Source organism: Orbicella franksi, chromosome 4 (assembly GCF_964199315.1).
Source record: "Orbicella franksi chromosome 4, jaOrbFran1.1, whole genome shotgun sequence".
Lineage (NCBI taxonomy): Eukaryota > Metazoa > Cnidaria > Anthozoa > Scleractinia > Merulinidae > Orbicella > Orbicella franksi.
Genome location: NC_138148.1, coordinates 31,253,377 through 31,269,670, shown reverse-complemented (window position 1 = coordinate 31,269,670; position 16,294 = coordinate 31,253,377). Strand labels below are relative to the sequence as shown.

General features: G+C 37.1%; 2 protein-coding genes and 1 pseudogene across 4 annotated transcripts in view; 2 read left to right on the top strand and 1 right to left on the bottom strand.

The window, feature by feature from the left end:
• LOC145483960 (brevican core protein-like) overlaps positions 1-16,294 on the top strand; it is a 174,000-nt pseudogene that overhangs the window by 47,800 nt on the left and 109,906 nt on the right. The gene's annotated exons all lie outside the window — the stretch shown is intronic.
• Positions 11-7,819, top strand: LOC145483952 (26S proteasome non-ATPase regulatory subunit 8-like). The gene is made up of 9 exons (XM_081462532.1): positions 11-220; positions 1,137-1,209; positions 1,314-1,416; positions 1,946-2,039; positions 2,686-2,757; positions 3,507-3,533; positions 6,715-6,788; positions 7,251-7,362; positions 7,572-7,819. The coding sequence occupies exons 1-9, from the start codon at positions 104-106 to the stop codon at positions 7,707-7,709; spliced, it is 810 nt and encodes a 269-aa protein (XP_081318658.1). The 5' UTR covers positions 11-103; the 3' UTR covers positions 7,710-7,819.
• On the bottom strand, positions 7,934-15,058 carry LOC145483950 (uncharacterized). 2 transcript variants are annotated; one of them, XM_081462530.1, is made up of 11 exons: positions 14,535-15,058; positions 13,881-14,071; positions 13,560-13,762; positions 13,084-13,141; positions 12,282-12,574; positions 11,384-11,542; positions 11,098-11,236; positions 10,629-10,776; positions 9,895-10,226; positions 9,499-9,624; positions 7,934-8,965 (listed from the first exon to the last, which is right to left on the bottom strand). In XM_081462530.1, the coding sequence occupies exons 1-11, from the start codon at positions 14,741-14,743 to the stop codon at positions 8,907-8,909; spliced, it is 1,917 nt and encodes a 638-aa protein (XP_081318656.1). In that variant the 5' UTR covers positions 14,744-15,058; the 3' UTR covers positions 7,934-8,906. The 2 variants fall into 2 exon arrangements, with proteins under 2 accessions (XP_081318656.1, XP_081318655.1); XM_081462529.1 differs by lacking the exon at positions 7,934-8,965 and having other exon boundaries at positions 9,163-9,624.

Sequence of the window (16,294 nt, the reverse complement as noted above, 5' to 3'; positions counted from 1 at the left end):
GTCAGAATCCAGTCTTCCTCGGAAAATGCATTCGACACATAAATTACAACAGTTACCGCTGAGCATTATGACTGTTTCTCTGTGACTCGGCAAAAAATCCAAGATGGCTTCACAAGGTGGGTTGAAAGAAGTTGTTTCTCTTTATCAAACTCTGATAAAGGAGTGGAATAGAAAACCTGTTGACCTCGAAAAAGTTGGAAAGCTTCTTTCTGGAATGAAGGTATTTTTTTACTTTAGTCTCCACCTTTTGACGGAACTAGAACTTATAAACGAAAAGTTCCAAATGTTGAAATGTGTGGCCTCGAACTCAATTCAAGTGTTAGAATAATTAATTTAAGGTAAAGACTCTTTCTTCCAAAACAGGGGGGCTGCTATACAAATCATAACCTGCTAGGGTTGGTTGTAGTAAATATACTTCAATTTGTTTTGAATTTCAAACTGACTTACTCCGGGAACTTACATTACAATATTACCAGCTTTTCCCAGCTGTACATGTAGAATTGTATATGTGACAGTCAAGGCTGGCTTGTAAATCGGTTCAGGGCTTTAATTTATAGATCAAGGAATTGGTTTAAAATTAGGGCCCAGTTCAGACGTCATGCTTTTGCCGTGCCGAACTAAATTCAGGAATTAAGTTCGACAAAAGCACGGTGAAAGCATGGCGTCTAAATCAAACTTGTGAATTAAGTTCGGCAAGCAATTAATTTGGACAAGCTCTGCCATGCTACACGACTCTGACATGGCAGTGATTCAAACGTCGTGCTTCTGCTGCGCTAAGCAAAATTCATAAATTATATTAATGAATTTTGAGAGATTGCGTTCCCACGAGGAGTTTGGAGAGAATTGTTATGAGGCATCACGGTACATCCTGAATTTGGTTTGACTCTGGCATGACGTCTGAATCAGAGTTGTTTTCCTGCCGTGCTACAGTCAAACCTAATTTCAGTTTAGTTCGGCACGACAGAAGCACGACGTCGGAACTGGGCCTAAGACTGTTTCGAGAGCGACTAAATTTTTATTGTGGAAAAAATTAATTAAAATATAATTCTACATTTCAGATTAGGACTACATGAAGGAAAATTGTCAGTTTAAGTAGTGGCTCAAGGCTTAACACATCTTTTTGTTTTTGCTTTTAGATGGCTTTGATTCAGTTCTCATTCTTACCTACTTCATCATGCAAGCCAAGCCCACAAGAGTTATTGTTGGCAAGTAAGTTTCAAGATTATTTGACAAGCTCTTATCTGTGAATGTGTCCTTTTACAGAAGCTATTGATTAACAGTAACAAATTGAAATATTTCTGTGACACTTTTAGGGGATGCATTAGAAATTGGTGTCCAGTGGAGTATATTAAAGAAGGATATCCCATCATTTGAGAGATATATGGCACAGCTGAAACCATATTACTTAGATTACAAGTAAGAGAAGACAGGACATGCAGTTTTGTATTTTAAATAAATAGTTAAGTTAATGATTAGCAGGGAAGAGCATATAAGCAAAAGTAGAGTGGAGGCTGTCAAGAGGCTGTGAAAATCTGGCGGTATTAACATTAGGTGATCCTAATGGTGAAGTTGGCTTAAAATGTTGTATTTGCTGTGGTCACTGTAAAGTGGCAGTGTCTCAATAACAGCATGTTTTTAGCAGGGTGCCCCAAGACTGTGCAGGCTTAACTGTTATCACAAAGACCAACTTTTTATTGCTGAGTTCCATTGTGGTCACTGTTTTGTAAGAGTGTACACTGTGCTCAGACTGATCACATTCATCTTGTTATAAAAATAGTTTGTATTTATCTTTATTTTACACATTTTAATTCTATATTTCATCCTAGAAGTCATGTTAGATGGAAATTGCTTGAGATCATTATGTCCCCTGTTGAGTACAGCTGAGTATTGTTGAAAATAAAATGTATTATAATTTATTCTTATCAGTGCTCACTTTTTTCCTAAGGGGTACCCTGGAGGAATCTGCATACATGTTCCAGCTTTTGGGTCTGAATTTATTGTCTCTTCTTGCACAGAATCGACTTGCAGAATTCCACACAGTGAGTAAGAATGCAGGGGTTTCATTAAAGTTTTCAGCAGGAGGGTAACTGGCTTTCACAGGCAGGCAAAACTATTTGAACTGAACTTCTTTATGAGAAAAATTTTCCAGTAGATGGTCCAACCAGGTGGGCAAAATCATCCTTACAACCGGTCAAATTTCCCAGTCCTCTAAGTCAGAATGTTCATTGTTTATGAGAGTGAGCAAACTGAACTTAATGATTCTGCCTGATTTGCATGTACACTGCATGGGTATCAGGTTAATTATTAAATGTTCAAAATGTTTAAATGTTGTGCATAATGGTCAGTGCGCTTACATATACAGCTGAAGCTACACACCTAGCTAGTTCACCGGCATGCCACATAAACTGAAGGAAACAGACCTATCAACTAAACATAGTAGGCTTAACAATCACAACTGGCAGGAGGCAGACCAGTTGGCTATTTACAAGTGTGGCCAAGGATTTGAACTAAGGTCTACTGAGAAACAACTCCAGCTAAGTGGTCAGAGCGAGACTTGAACCCGCAACCTCTGGATTTCAAATGCCGCACCCTAACCACTCGGAAATGCTATTCCAAAAATCATACTTCTTATAGTAAGACCAATACCTTCATCAAACACTTGAATCTGCTGCTTTTGTTTCACAGGAACTGGAGCTGTTACCGGCTAAAGAACTACAGAACAATGTTTATATAAAGCATTCTGTCTCCCTTGAACAGGTATCAATCATGTACATTGTACTGTGTGCAGATCATGTTGTCAGCACAAATGGGGAACCATTGGTTTACTAATAATAGTATTGTGAATTTCATAATTTGTTGTGGGGTTCAATGTACACCTGCTTTCAGTGTTACGTGCTTTTGACGATCTTTTGACATGCCATCTTTTGACATGTTATGTAAATGGCTGAAAGACCATTTAACTGTGAAACTGGCAATTTTTCCAGCAGACAAGATGACAAATAAATGATAATTGACCTGTAATGGCTGAAGAAGATTGTGGACTTTGCATGTTTCCCAATTCCCAATTCAAACGATTTTAATGTAGTCAATCGGCTCTCAATAGTGACTACCACTAGAACTGGGTCACCACTGCTTTTAATATTAATTTTGCAAGGTGTAAACATTCAAAACGGTCGATTTATCTCTCACAGAATAACTTTTTGATACTCATTGCATTAGTTTTATGTCAAATAAATCGGTCTTTCATCACTAAAATTTGAGTTTGACTGTAAAGAACTCTGTTGTGTTTACATTTTTGATGTAGGCCAGGTTACATAGCATGTCAAAAGACGTCGCCTGTGCACATAACACTGAAAACAGATGTATGTGATGATAATAATTTATTGTCCTAAGGGTAACTAGATTGCTTAAGTTACAAAATACACATTTCCCATTGCCACACACTTGTGAATTTGCTAATTATTTGAACATTAATTTTTTGTAAAATGATTTTTCTTTTTGTGTAGTATCTTATGGAGGGCAACTACAACAAGGTAAAGGAGATGTAGTGTTTATCCAATAATAATATGCATGAAAAAATTACTCGATTCTGATTGGCTGAGAGCAGTGCAGTTCAAGTGTAACACCAGTGCGAAAAGTGTAACACCGGTGCAAAAAGTGTAACATCAGTGCAAATTACACATCGAAATTCTGGATTATGATTTGGCTGAAAGATAATGGGAAATTTTCTGAGCCAATGATATCATGTAAAACGATGACAAAGATTTTGCACGGAAACTTTGAATGTGAAAAATGGTTTCAAGAAAGATCTCCCAGCACTTCCTCCACGTGAATTTGTTCATGTTTATATATTATTAATAAGTAATCATACGGTTTTTCTCATTCAATTTGGAATTAATTTGCACTTGCGAGTTTTTCAAAAAGCTGAAATTGCACTCACTGAAGCGGCTCGTGCAATTTCAGCTTTTTGAAAAACTCACTCGTGCAAATTAATATTATTCCAAATTGAACTCGAAACCGTATGATTACCTATACTAATTTACCTATAAATACATGTACAGTACAATTCTTTTTAATATTTGTGAATTCAGTGTTAATGATTACACAATAATATGTAAAACTGGGAGTTTTGGGGTCTCATGGTCTGTGCACAGGACTTTGAATAGACTTGTCCATGTTCTTGTTAGAATAATATATGATATTGTATGCTGTTCAATAAGCTGTTCTGATTGGTTGATTTTGCCAATGCAATTAGCTTTTGGTTTGTCCATCTCCACGTGTTAGTTTGTTCAGTTTCATTTACTCGCTACACAATACAGTTGTCATTAAAATTAATAGTGGTGTAAACGGATCCTTTTATCAGTTCCAGTTTTAAGCAGCTGCTTCATTGTGCTGCATGCCTCTCTACATGCAGGGTTAATTGCATATAAATGGAGATGTGCAGCAAAATAAAAATACTGTAGGTTACCTGTCAAGTAGTATCTTGCCAAGAAGGCTACTAGTGCTCAATACTTCTAGTTACTTTGTGCTACAAACTGCATTACTAGCTTTAATAACTAGTGAAGTAGTTGTAGCACAAAGTGTCTAGAATATAATTATAATCATTATTAACTGGTCCCAAAATCAGTGTTCAGTTTCAGTTTTAAGCAGGTGGTTCATTGTGCCGCATGCGTCCCTACACACAGAGTTAATTGTATATAAATGAGATGCTCAGCAAAATAAACGTGCTGAAGTTTACCTGTCATGAAGTATCTTGCCATGAAGGCAACTAGTGCTCAATACTTCTAGTTACTTTGTGCAACGAACTGTGAGACTAGTTTAAATAACTAGTGATGCATTCGTGGCACAAAGTATCTAGAATATACCAATAATTATTATAATCATTATTATTAAATAGTACTAAAATCAGTGTTCTTATAGTGGTGTAAACTGATCCTTTTATCAGTTCGGTGTTAAGCAGCTGGTTCACTGTGCTGCATGCCTCCCTACATGCAGGGATAATTGCATATAAATGGAGATGGGCAGCAAAATGAAAATACTGGAGGTTACGTGTCATGTAGTATCTTGCCATGAAGGCAACTAGTGCTCAATACTTCTAGTTACTTTGTGCGACAAACTGTAATACTAGTTTTAATAACTAGTGCGGCAGTTGTGGCACAAAGTGTCAAGAATATAATCAGTGGCACATAGTGACCAGACTATACATTGTATAATCATTATTGTTAACCCATTGTCTTCCGTGCCACCCGTAACCAGCGGTGACGAGCCTCAGCCTTTGTTCCACTTCTGACATTGACCAAAATTGGCATCATCTATACTCAACTTCTGCAAGGGGAAAAGATCTATTCAATGATACCCAGATCAGAGTGATCGGCTCAATGGAGCCTGAAATATGCGTGAAAATGCTCAGAAATTTGAGCAAAAAACTCAGAGCAAAATTTCTTGCGAATACACGTGGCTGCTCCATGGTGAAAATTGCCCGTCTCGATGAATCATGCTTTCTCAGAATTTTTTGAACGATAAGCAAGCCCAGTAGAAGTTCAATCACTGCAGCAAAAAGATAAGAAAGGAGAAAAAGGAAAGACAAAAAAAGAATTTTAAAAAAACACAAAAGCTAATTTGGCCCATATCCGGCCTGAAAATCTCCAAAATGTCCAAAAAGTGCATTTTTGGCAGAAAGCTCTGGGAGTCAATGGGTTAAAATAAATAAATAAATAAATAAATAAATAAATAAATAAATAAATAAATAAATAAATAAATAAATAAATAAATAAATAAATAAATAAATAAATGAATGAAATAAATAAATAAATATACATTTATATAGCGCCATTTTCCACTAATTGTCCATGACGCTTTACAATACTTTAAAATTAAAATCCTAAGTTTAAAATCCTAAAATTAAAATCCTAATCCTTTAAAAACCTAAAATCCTAAATCCTAAAAGTTAAAATCCTAAGAATTAAATACACTATATAATACAATTAGGCTACAAATAAAAAGTAAAAACTACAAATCAAATGCACGCTTAAAAAGATAAGTCTTAAGAGTAGCCTTAAAAACTGCCTCTGATGATGAAAGTCTGATCTGGAGGGGTAGTTTATTCCAGAGCCTTGGTGCCACCACAGAAAAAGCCCTTTCACCATGCGTTTTAAGATTTGCTCTAGGCTCATCAAGCAACCTGTTGTTTGAAGATCTTAGTGTGCGACCAGAAATGTTAAATCGCAGCAGGTCTCTAATGTAATCAGGGGCCAGTCCATTCAGAGCTTTGTAAGTTAACAACAATATTTTGAAAATAACCCTAAAATGAACTGGCAACCAATGTAAGCTCCTTAGTATTGGTGTTAAAGACGACATTTAAAGAGGACATTTGTTAAAGAGGACATTTGTGACATTTTGAGTTAAAGAGGACATTTGTGATACCCATTCAGTCGGCTCTTGAACTCTCTTGATAACATAGGGCTTTCTTTTCACTTTTAGCCCTATATTAAAATGATTGATTCTCTGTACTGATTGCAGCTGTAATTTCATAGAGTGACTTAGGTTGTTCCTGATGCCTTGACTGCTTGACAGTAATTATTATATTCATTTGATATTGTAAGGTCATAGGTTGCCATCAATTGTCTTTACTACAGTTCAGGTTACATTATAAAATATTGTTAAATTACTTGTTAATGATCTTGTAGTAAATTAATTGTGATTTCCTTTTTGTAGGTTTTCCTTGCAAGAGGAAATGTACCAGCTGATAACTATCACTTCTTCATGAACATTCTCTTAGATACTCTAAGGTAATCAAAAGTAAAGACTCCAATGTTATTTTAATTGTTAGAGCTTTCAGAGAAGTCAGTAGTACAAGTTTAATTTGGGGGCACAGGGCATCTACCCACTGTCTAGGTAGGTTTGTAATGCAAGGCAGATGTCATTCTAATGCTAAAAGACAGTTAAACACATAGGAACTTGCTACAGAAATATTATTTAGTGGAACATGGTTCTTTTTAGTAGTTTGTACTTGTGATATGCTGATAAAATGATTCAGCATTGCGTAGACCTACATGTCTGTCTGTTCATCTGTCTGTCTGTCTGTCTGTCTGTCTGTCTGTCTGTCTGTCTATCTATCTATCTGTCTGCCTGATCTTGAAATATATTTTTAAGGTTAGGTTGAGAACTGACCTTTGCTGGTTAAGCCCTCAATCTATTAGTCTTGGGCTTTAAATAACTTTATTTCCTGTTCAATGTACACATGTTTTCAGGGATGAAATAGCAGCATGTACAGAAAAAGCCTATCAGTGCATATCCCTTCCAGAGGCTTCCAGGATTCTGTACTTTGAGAGTGAAAAAGACATGAGAGCTTTTGCCGAGAAGGTAAGCTTTGAAGTTAACAACATTGTGTGCTGTTGTGATTGTTAGAAGTATTGAATCAATCATGAATAATCTGACTTCTGTGCAACACCCCGGGCAGCTTTCTACAATAACAACAGTAATATCGCATCCAAGCAATGTCATTTGATCTTATTGCAAGATGTGTTCTTTAAATTTATTGTTGTCTGTTCTGTTCCTTCTTTTATATTCAGCGAGCATGGATTCTAAAGGAAGATAAATATTACTACTTTGAGCCAGAAACAGACAAAGAAACACAGCAAGAAATTCCTGCTTACAAAATGATTCAACATATGCTTGAGTATGCTAAAGAATTGGAAAGAATAGTTTGACAAAAGACGTATCACAGAACAAGAGCTTGTTTGTATATTATGTTTTCGTATTATCTGTGAGTGATGTAAGTTAACAGATCAAATACAATAGAACTTCAATGTTGTTATTAGAGTTGCCTTCTGACTCATCTTTTAATTTTCAGTCTTGTTTGTTTCAGTAGTGTACAATGTACACATTTAGTAGTATATATTGTGGTGACCTCATGGTTAGTACGTTTGTCTCTGGATCAGGTGGTCCGGGTTCAAGCCCTGGCCAAGGACATTGTGTTTTGTTCTAAGCTCTGGCCCGATTAGCCTGTGAACGCAGAGTATTTCCAGCTGTCACTTGGTTCTGCGGAAAAAGGAATGTCTGCGAATCCAAGCCAGGAAATGATTTCTGTGACGTAATGACTTTTGTTCCTCCTTGGCCAATCAGATTCCATGATAGAATGAAACTCGAGTGCTCCTCACAGCAAATACCTCATGCAGTAGTTCTGGGGTTATTTGAGCTAAACTGTGATTGGCTTAGAATTCCTACGTCACAGAAATCGTTTTCTGGCTCGGGTTTGCAGACGTTTTTTTTCGGTGGAACTAAGTGACAGCCGGAAATACGTCTGCGTTCGCAGGCTATGGCCTGATGGACCACTTGGCTTATATGCAGACTTAACTAACCTTAATCTATATGAGGAATGGTCTTTGGCTTCATTTTTTACTCGTGTGCTTGCTTCAGTTTAACGTTGTTTGACGATCATTTGATACAATATACAAGTACAGAATGCATCTTTCCAAAAAGATTTCTGATTTGCTCTCACAGCTTTATTTTTTGTTATCGTTACTTACTTTTGCTATGATAATCACACTTCTTTGAAACACCACATCAAAATTAATTAATGATTCTATTTCAATTTGTGTGTTTGTTTGTAACAAATATATTTACTTGATACATAAAATAACAACTTTCTTCAATTTTAGAATAATTGTGTGAAGCCTCAACACCTGCAGTCCCCAATTCAAAACTGATATTGTCAAAATGAATGTTCTCCTTGGTCATTGCCTTAGTTTTCTTGAAATATTGGACTTATTCCTTCTTTTGATTCTTTTTATAAAATCTGACTGACTGACATTTTGTCCCATAAAATCTTTTCCCCATAATCTGCAAAAGCTAACAAAGCCAAGTGGCCTTGGAAATGTTAAAGGTTGTCAGGTAAATTGACTTCGTTAATAATAGGATGGAATAGAAATGCACATGGCAACAATACGTCCAATGCAGTATCCACCTAGGAGAAAAAATCACCACCATCAAGATATAGTACTATTCTTTGTAAACTTATTACCAATCAATCTATGACACAAACTTGTCATCTTTATCACAACCCAAGTTTTATGTAAACTTTGACATGAATTGTACTTTCCCAGACTATAAGCTCTATTCTTAGCTATAAATCAACCTATTTTTAATGAGAATAAGCTGATGGAGGAGAGATTTAGAAGGGCTGTCGTTTGAAAGACAGTTTCCTGTGGGTAAAATGCTAAATATTGCTCCCAGAAATAAGGACAGAGAAGAACATTTTCAGCTGTTGTTCTTGATGCAACACAAAAATAAAAATTTTTCAACTAGGTTTTCACCATTAAAAAGAATTTTTAACTTTACATTATTTGTTCAGAATGTGAGAATACATGAATACCACAGACTACTGGTCAGTAAATAGTTAGTAATGCAGTAACATGAATCATATTCAATGATTTACAGATCTAGCCACACTGTATTGCCAGTTACACATACTTGTTTTTTGTACTTCAGTCCTTTTACCTTGTTCATAAGCCTCTAGTTGGAATGAATTGCTTGCTCCTCGAATGTCTCCATAAATCTCAATCACATTCTCAAATAGGATGAGGATTTCATCCACAACATCAATAACAAAATTCTCACAGTTCCCTAAGAACACCAAAGGAAGAGAAACTTTGAATGTATTGCCAACATACTTTGACGAAATGTTAATGCAAATTCAATTTTCACTTGTTTGACCTTGGTGAATGTTCCATTAATAAATATATTAGGTTTTACATAGCAGTCCTAGAATAGAGCGAGCTTTAAAATAGGAACATTCAAAAGGTGTCGGTCAGAGAATGCCTTTTCCTAAGGCTGAGCTGCAAAAAAATCAACTTATTCTGTTGTTGCATTTAACTGCACACACTCGCTTTTTACCTTCTACACATTTGACAAAATCCATGGCCAGCTTCTCAATTGCTTTGGCAATATCAGTCTCACCACAGTCCTCAAATGCCTTCACTATGTCCATTAGTGCTGTACCAAATAAGTGTAGTCCTTTGAAAACATCATTATTCTGGAAAGCGGCAAATGATTCCTTGAACAATACTACTGTGTGGTTGCCATCTTCAACGCATTTCTCGAAATTGAAGCCCTCTTTACCCAGTCCTGCAGCTATCCCTCGGTATAACTGAACCCATTCTTTGTCTGTTGTGGCATTGAATACAGAAAGGGAAGAACTCACAGCGTCAAAGAATCTCTTATTTACCCTGGCAGAAAGTAACATTGATACCAAAGTTACATAGACAATAGTTCATGTTTTTTGTACTTCTGAACTACAGTCTATATCAGACAATATACAAATATCACATCAACAATGTGTTGTACTTGAAAACTTGTTATTGGATTTTATAAGGGTACGGGACGGGCATAAGAAAAACAGGCTTTCTGTAAATCTTAAATCAGCTTCTGCACATGAAAAAAAGGTGTACATGTACAAGAACATCAATAAGTTAAACAAATGATTACAAATAAATTCATATTTGAGGAGAGAGGTAGAGAAATAATTTAAAGTCTTTGGGAGTTGAAAGAAGAAAGGAATATGAAGGGAAGGCCTTACTAGAGATTAATTTACACGTAATTTTAAATTTATTCTTATTTTCATGACTTACAGGTAACGGTAATCATATTTGCCATTAGGGAGGTATGACTTGAAAGTCAGAGAGCCTTCAGGTATTGCATCCTTGAGTGGGTTCTGCCCACCTCCAACATAGTAGTAGTCCACGTACATTTGGTTATCAGCACCAGATGGATACACGCCTAGAGTGTAAGAGTATTATAGTTATACACACAAGAAGTGTCTCGCAGAACTCCTGCATCAGACTGTACAAACAAGAGAAAGATAGGCTCAAGCATGCGGCCAGTGTATTGACATTTTTATGAGTTTGATCTTTTCAAGACCAAGTAAGATTGAAGGGGATATCAGCGGCATTAAATTTTTTAAAACTGGCAAGAGTAATTCAGGATAATATTTAAGACCATTAACTTCATATTTTTAGTGATCAAGTATTTCTTGTGGTACATGGAGACAGGTAGAGAGGAAGAGCATTGAGTAAGGTCTAAAAAGGTTAACCCACCCACCTATCCAGTCCTTGTTAGTAGCTTCGTCAACTGGCACAGACCAGGAGGCTTGGACTGGACTTCCAAATGGAACACTTGCTGCTGAGAGGAGTAAGGACCGGTTCTGCTCAACAATCTCAACTTCATCAGCTGCACTTAGCTGCAAACGCAAGAGACATTCTTGTCAAACTTTTGATCTACTTTCCTTTAGTACTTTACTGAACTGCATAGATTTTCACGCAATTTTACTTCTTCATTCGATAGTGACATACTGTTGTATTTCTTAACAGGAACAAAGTTTACTCACAGCATAGGCAGCCCACCATCCTTTATCGTCATTCGTGATGGTGGGATGACTGACTAATGCTGATGCAGGATGCCCAACATATTTCCACGAGTTCCACACGCCACCACGTTCCAACTCCCACATGTGCCACAGGCCACCCTCTTTTCCTATTGTGAAGACCTTTGAATGATTGTTTAGATCATGAAAAACAAAAACAAAACATTGTATGGGTTAAAGAAATAAACTTATTGAAAACAATACTAAACAGCAAAAAATTGTAGACAAAAGTCCTTGGGACACTTGCGTAGTGTAACAAATTATCTGTGTTTTTCAACTACCAGAAAGTTTGTAAAAAATGCACTGCTATCCTTTTAAAAGTGTGTTGCTGTTCCCCCTCCCCAGCCAATACAAAGTTTAAAATCAGGAGAAATTGCTAGTACTTAAATTTTCAACATTGTATGCAGAGTGGGGGCAAGGTTGTATTCCTGTCTGGCATGTGTGCAAAACCACCAAAAGTGCAAATTTGTCCCAAGACTTTTGTCCATGAATGGTAGTTCCTATAATCATAGTAATATTGAATACAGAAGAACAGTGCATAATAATTAAGGTAGATAATGCGCATAATGACTTGAACAGCAATTATCTGAATTATTGCTCTTCAGGTTATCATGCATGTTAATCACCTTTACTGGAACAGGAATACTCTGCTGGTATGGTATGTACTGTACAATATGGATTGTTTTTCAAGTCACTATATGGCTTGCCCACCTTGCACTTAAAATGAGTGAATCCAAGTGAAGTAAACTTGGTCTGTACCTTACACCTACATGGACCATTAACTTGGTTGGTATATATGTCACCTTTTGAGCCTACGATTTTCCCAAGTACATGCAGTTAACAATCAGACAGCTTTAGTTACCTCAATTCCAAGATGTATATTAGCTCCGATACTTAAAGGATTAAAGGAGGAAAGTGCAGCTGGAATCTTGTCACCAATCTTGTACCAAACACTCCATGTGCACCACCCCCAGGGGTTTGGAACTTTGTCACATGTCGTTTGCCATATATGGTGTAGGTAGCTATCATCTCCATAAATAAACACATTGAGAACACCATTGAAGATGCTGTGGCTCATCTGGTGCACTACTGGGGCATGCTGGGTCTCGGGGGCTCCATATCCTGTTTCATCCCATGATGCCCATTTCGTTGGATCTATATTTCAAGAGAACTTTAATTATTATTACTGTATTATTGAAATGAACTTTTATTGTATTTATATGTTTATTTATCTTTACAACACTGCAGGTTGATTTGAATTAACATGTATTTAGTCCACAAATACATTAGGCCAGCATGACAGCATGTATGTATAGACAAACTGATTTACTACTGACTTATTCACTAACAAAACAACCAATTACCAGTTGGGATTTTTAACAAGTTTCTGTTTAATTTACAATATTTGTTTGCTTATTTCAGTGTCCACAATTAGTACAGCAGTGTTAAACACTTTGAAACTTAAATAAAGTGATTTCTTTTATTATTATCATTATTATTATTTTTTAATGCTTGAGTGACTGACTTGCTCTGACAGACCAAGTACCTGACTGACCTGAGTAAGAGTCAAGGTTGAGGGACTGATTTTTGGATACCACTGACTGGTTCAAATTGATTGATTGACTGATTGACATTAAAAGTTAATAACTAATTATTGTCAGTACCTGTTTGCCATGTTCGATACATCTTGTTGTTTTCCATGACAGCAAATGCTTCCAAATACTATAGGTATAAAAAACAAATGCCATTGCCAGAAAAAAACAAATGAGTAAAAAACAATTATAAAATATCCAAATATGATTAAAAACCAGGGGATGGGGTGGGGGGGGGGGGGTGCAAGTGGGTAGATGGTGGTACTAGTGTGCCCATTTTGTGTGGGTAGTTTTACGTCATTGATCAATACAACATTAAAGGGCTGCTTTAATTAATATGTCTCCAGGTCTTCAGAACTGATGCCAAACTACATCAGAGAATGTCTAATGAATTAACATGTTGTAATATAGGCCTGTAAACTGACCTATAATTTAATTGTCCTCATGCATGACAAAATCATTTTAACCTTGCAATTGCAATATTGGTCACACCAGCCTAATGTGCTCTGGGACAGATATTAATCTTGCAATGATTCTCACTTGTGTACCTTTGAGAATCCATTGTAGGCCACTGCAACATCTGACTTCAATGACACAGATGACCCACCAATCAGACCCCAAGCTGTCCAATTTCCATTCACTTCCTGTGTCCAGTAGAGACGGGAAGCTTTTGTGACAGATCTCGAGAAGACAGTCGGCTTATTCTGATAATTCAAAACTGTCAATGTGTCTTTCCCTTTCAGCGTAACTCCTGCATAAACCCAATTAATATCATTATAACATTATTTTGATAGCAATATCATCAATTTGCACTTTAAGGTAGAGGTTTTCTTAGGAAATAAGTTCTAATATATTTCTGTCAGTCCCACCTGCTTCAAAAGGAATTTTAGAACCAATTGTAAGCCATTTTCCAAAATCAACTAATCTGTCAGCATCTTGTTGTTGATAGTAAACTTGTCCATCATTGCACAAGCAAAATACCATGGTCTGATTGTTGGCATCATGTACTGCGACAGGGTTTGAAATTATTGATTTTCCCTCTGGGGAGCCCATGTCTTGCCTGAATTTAATGAATTATGAGGAAAAAAAGAAATGTGGTTAAAATAATCTTTGTTATTAAAATGAAGTTTCATTCATACTCTCGCAAACAATTTTTCCACATCATACAGTTGAGCACTTACCCTCATCTCCCTTACATCTAGGGTTTGTCCTCACAAAATTGTTTACCCGGGTAAACATTCTTCGTGAGCTGCAAGGGAAGCCCCCTCCACACCCCTGCCACACTCGCACGCTCACCTTCACCCCCACCATATGCATGTCATCCCAAGATGTTTAGCAAACATCTTAACTTCATACCAGCCTTGAACGGTTTTTGGGTATTAAATAGTTATATTTATAGATATATTTAGGTCATTTTCAAACTGTACATACGAATAATTATTTTCTACATAGAAATGGGCATCACGTAAAGAGTTCTAGCAAAGTGAAGCCGTCTCAAAGTTTATTTTAACTAAAGAACTTACCAAGTCGACCATTTTCCCTTCAAATCCTGCTTGTATCGCAATTTCCCTTCGTTTGTGTGGAAAGCAAAGACAGAATCGACTGGCGCTCGCATGTTTTCAAGAACGGCAAGACGATCGTCAATGGTTGCTTTTGACGTTTCATGTGAGTGCGATGGAAATGTGCTCATGTAGATGGCTGTTAAAAGGCAAAGTATCGATGAAGAAGCCATGATTACTGCTCGAGTTCTCAGAGGGAAAATTAAAACGTACAACGAAAGTTGTAGAAGATATATTGATGTTAAACCCTCGTACTGAGGTCTCGATTTTTGAAAGATCGAGTCACGGGACAAGTTTCGTCATGACCAGAGAACTCAAGCTTCCGGGCTTCGGGGCCTCCGGACTTCCGGGCTTCCTGGGGAATGATATCCTACTCGCGGGTTTCCGCTGTGACTTTAAATCCCGCAAGAGGAGAGGGTTTTCTTCGACGCCGCTAAAAAGGGAGACGAAAGCAGTTTGCGCAGGCCTATCGCTGCAATATTATTGTAAAAAAAATACACGGCCAACTCTACGGTAGCTGGCGTTATTTTAGATCGTCACGCAACACCCGAGGAAGAAACATCGCGTGACGACGCAACCATGCTGATTTAATAGTCTGTCAAGTATAGTCTCCGTTCATGACCATCTAAAAGACGGATTTTAAGGGGCTATTAACTATTTTGGGTTGAGGCAAGGCTGTATGAAGAATTTTAAGTCTGCTTGCATCACATTTTAATGTAGAACCTTCCTTCATACATTGGTGATTGGTACGGTTCAGGGCCCTTCCGCGGCTGGTAGGACTGTGGCATTGGCGTTGGCAGTGGCAGTGGACGTCATTGTTTATATTTTTGCTCATTTGCATAAGGCTTTGCGTACAGAAGGAAACATGTTAGATATGAATTGACTTCAAGCAGCTAAAGAGCTAGTGAAACTTATACGTGGTGAAATTTTCATGTCTTTGGGTGTAATATTCAAGGAGATATTGTCTTTCAAAAACTGCAAAATTTCTGGGCGGCTAAAGCGATAATGAGCTAGCTCATACATTCTTTGTAAAATTTTAAGATTTTAAACCCGTGTTGCACAAAAAGTATTCAGTACATCAGGCTCATATTAATTGGCAGAGTTAATCGTACTATGACCTTTCAATATTCAGAACTAATTTATTTGTAGCTCCATCGGAAACTGAATTGCTTAAGCTGATGAGGCAAATATTGTACTGAAACAAGGATTCGCCCATACCGTACGTAATCGTTCTGTCCAGTGTCCCCTTACCAATACACACACCCTTCTTTTTAATTTTGTTGAGAAGCGTCTACATAAGGCCCCCATTCCAGTAAGCACTTTGTACAGACTACATCGAAATCATCCGTGATTCATGTTCCTTCTGAACAGCTCAGATCCCACATCACAAGAAATTAAGCTCGGGATATTAGTATTTCGACTGCTATTTTCATGTGAGAGACTATTCCTTCGAAAGAAATATCTCTATTTCACTTTAGACATTGAGATGTTTGTATCAAAATCAGTAGCGCGTGAATAAACCACCCCTGTCCCAAATAAGCGCCCCGTCTCTTCCCCTGTATTTAGCCTCGATTGTTAAGCGTGGCACCGTAACTGTGGCAACAAAACACGATTTTCAATCTCCGAAATACGACGATTGCCCGAAAGTGACAAGCTATCAACCATGTTGGCAGTATTTGTATGAACGAAAACGTTTAACTAATGACCTCTGCACACCAGTCTGG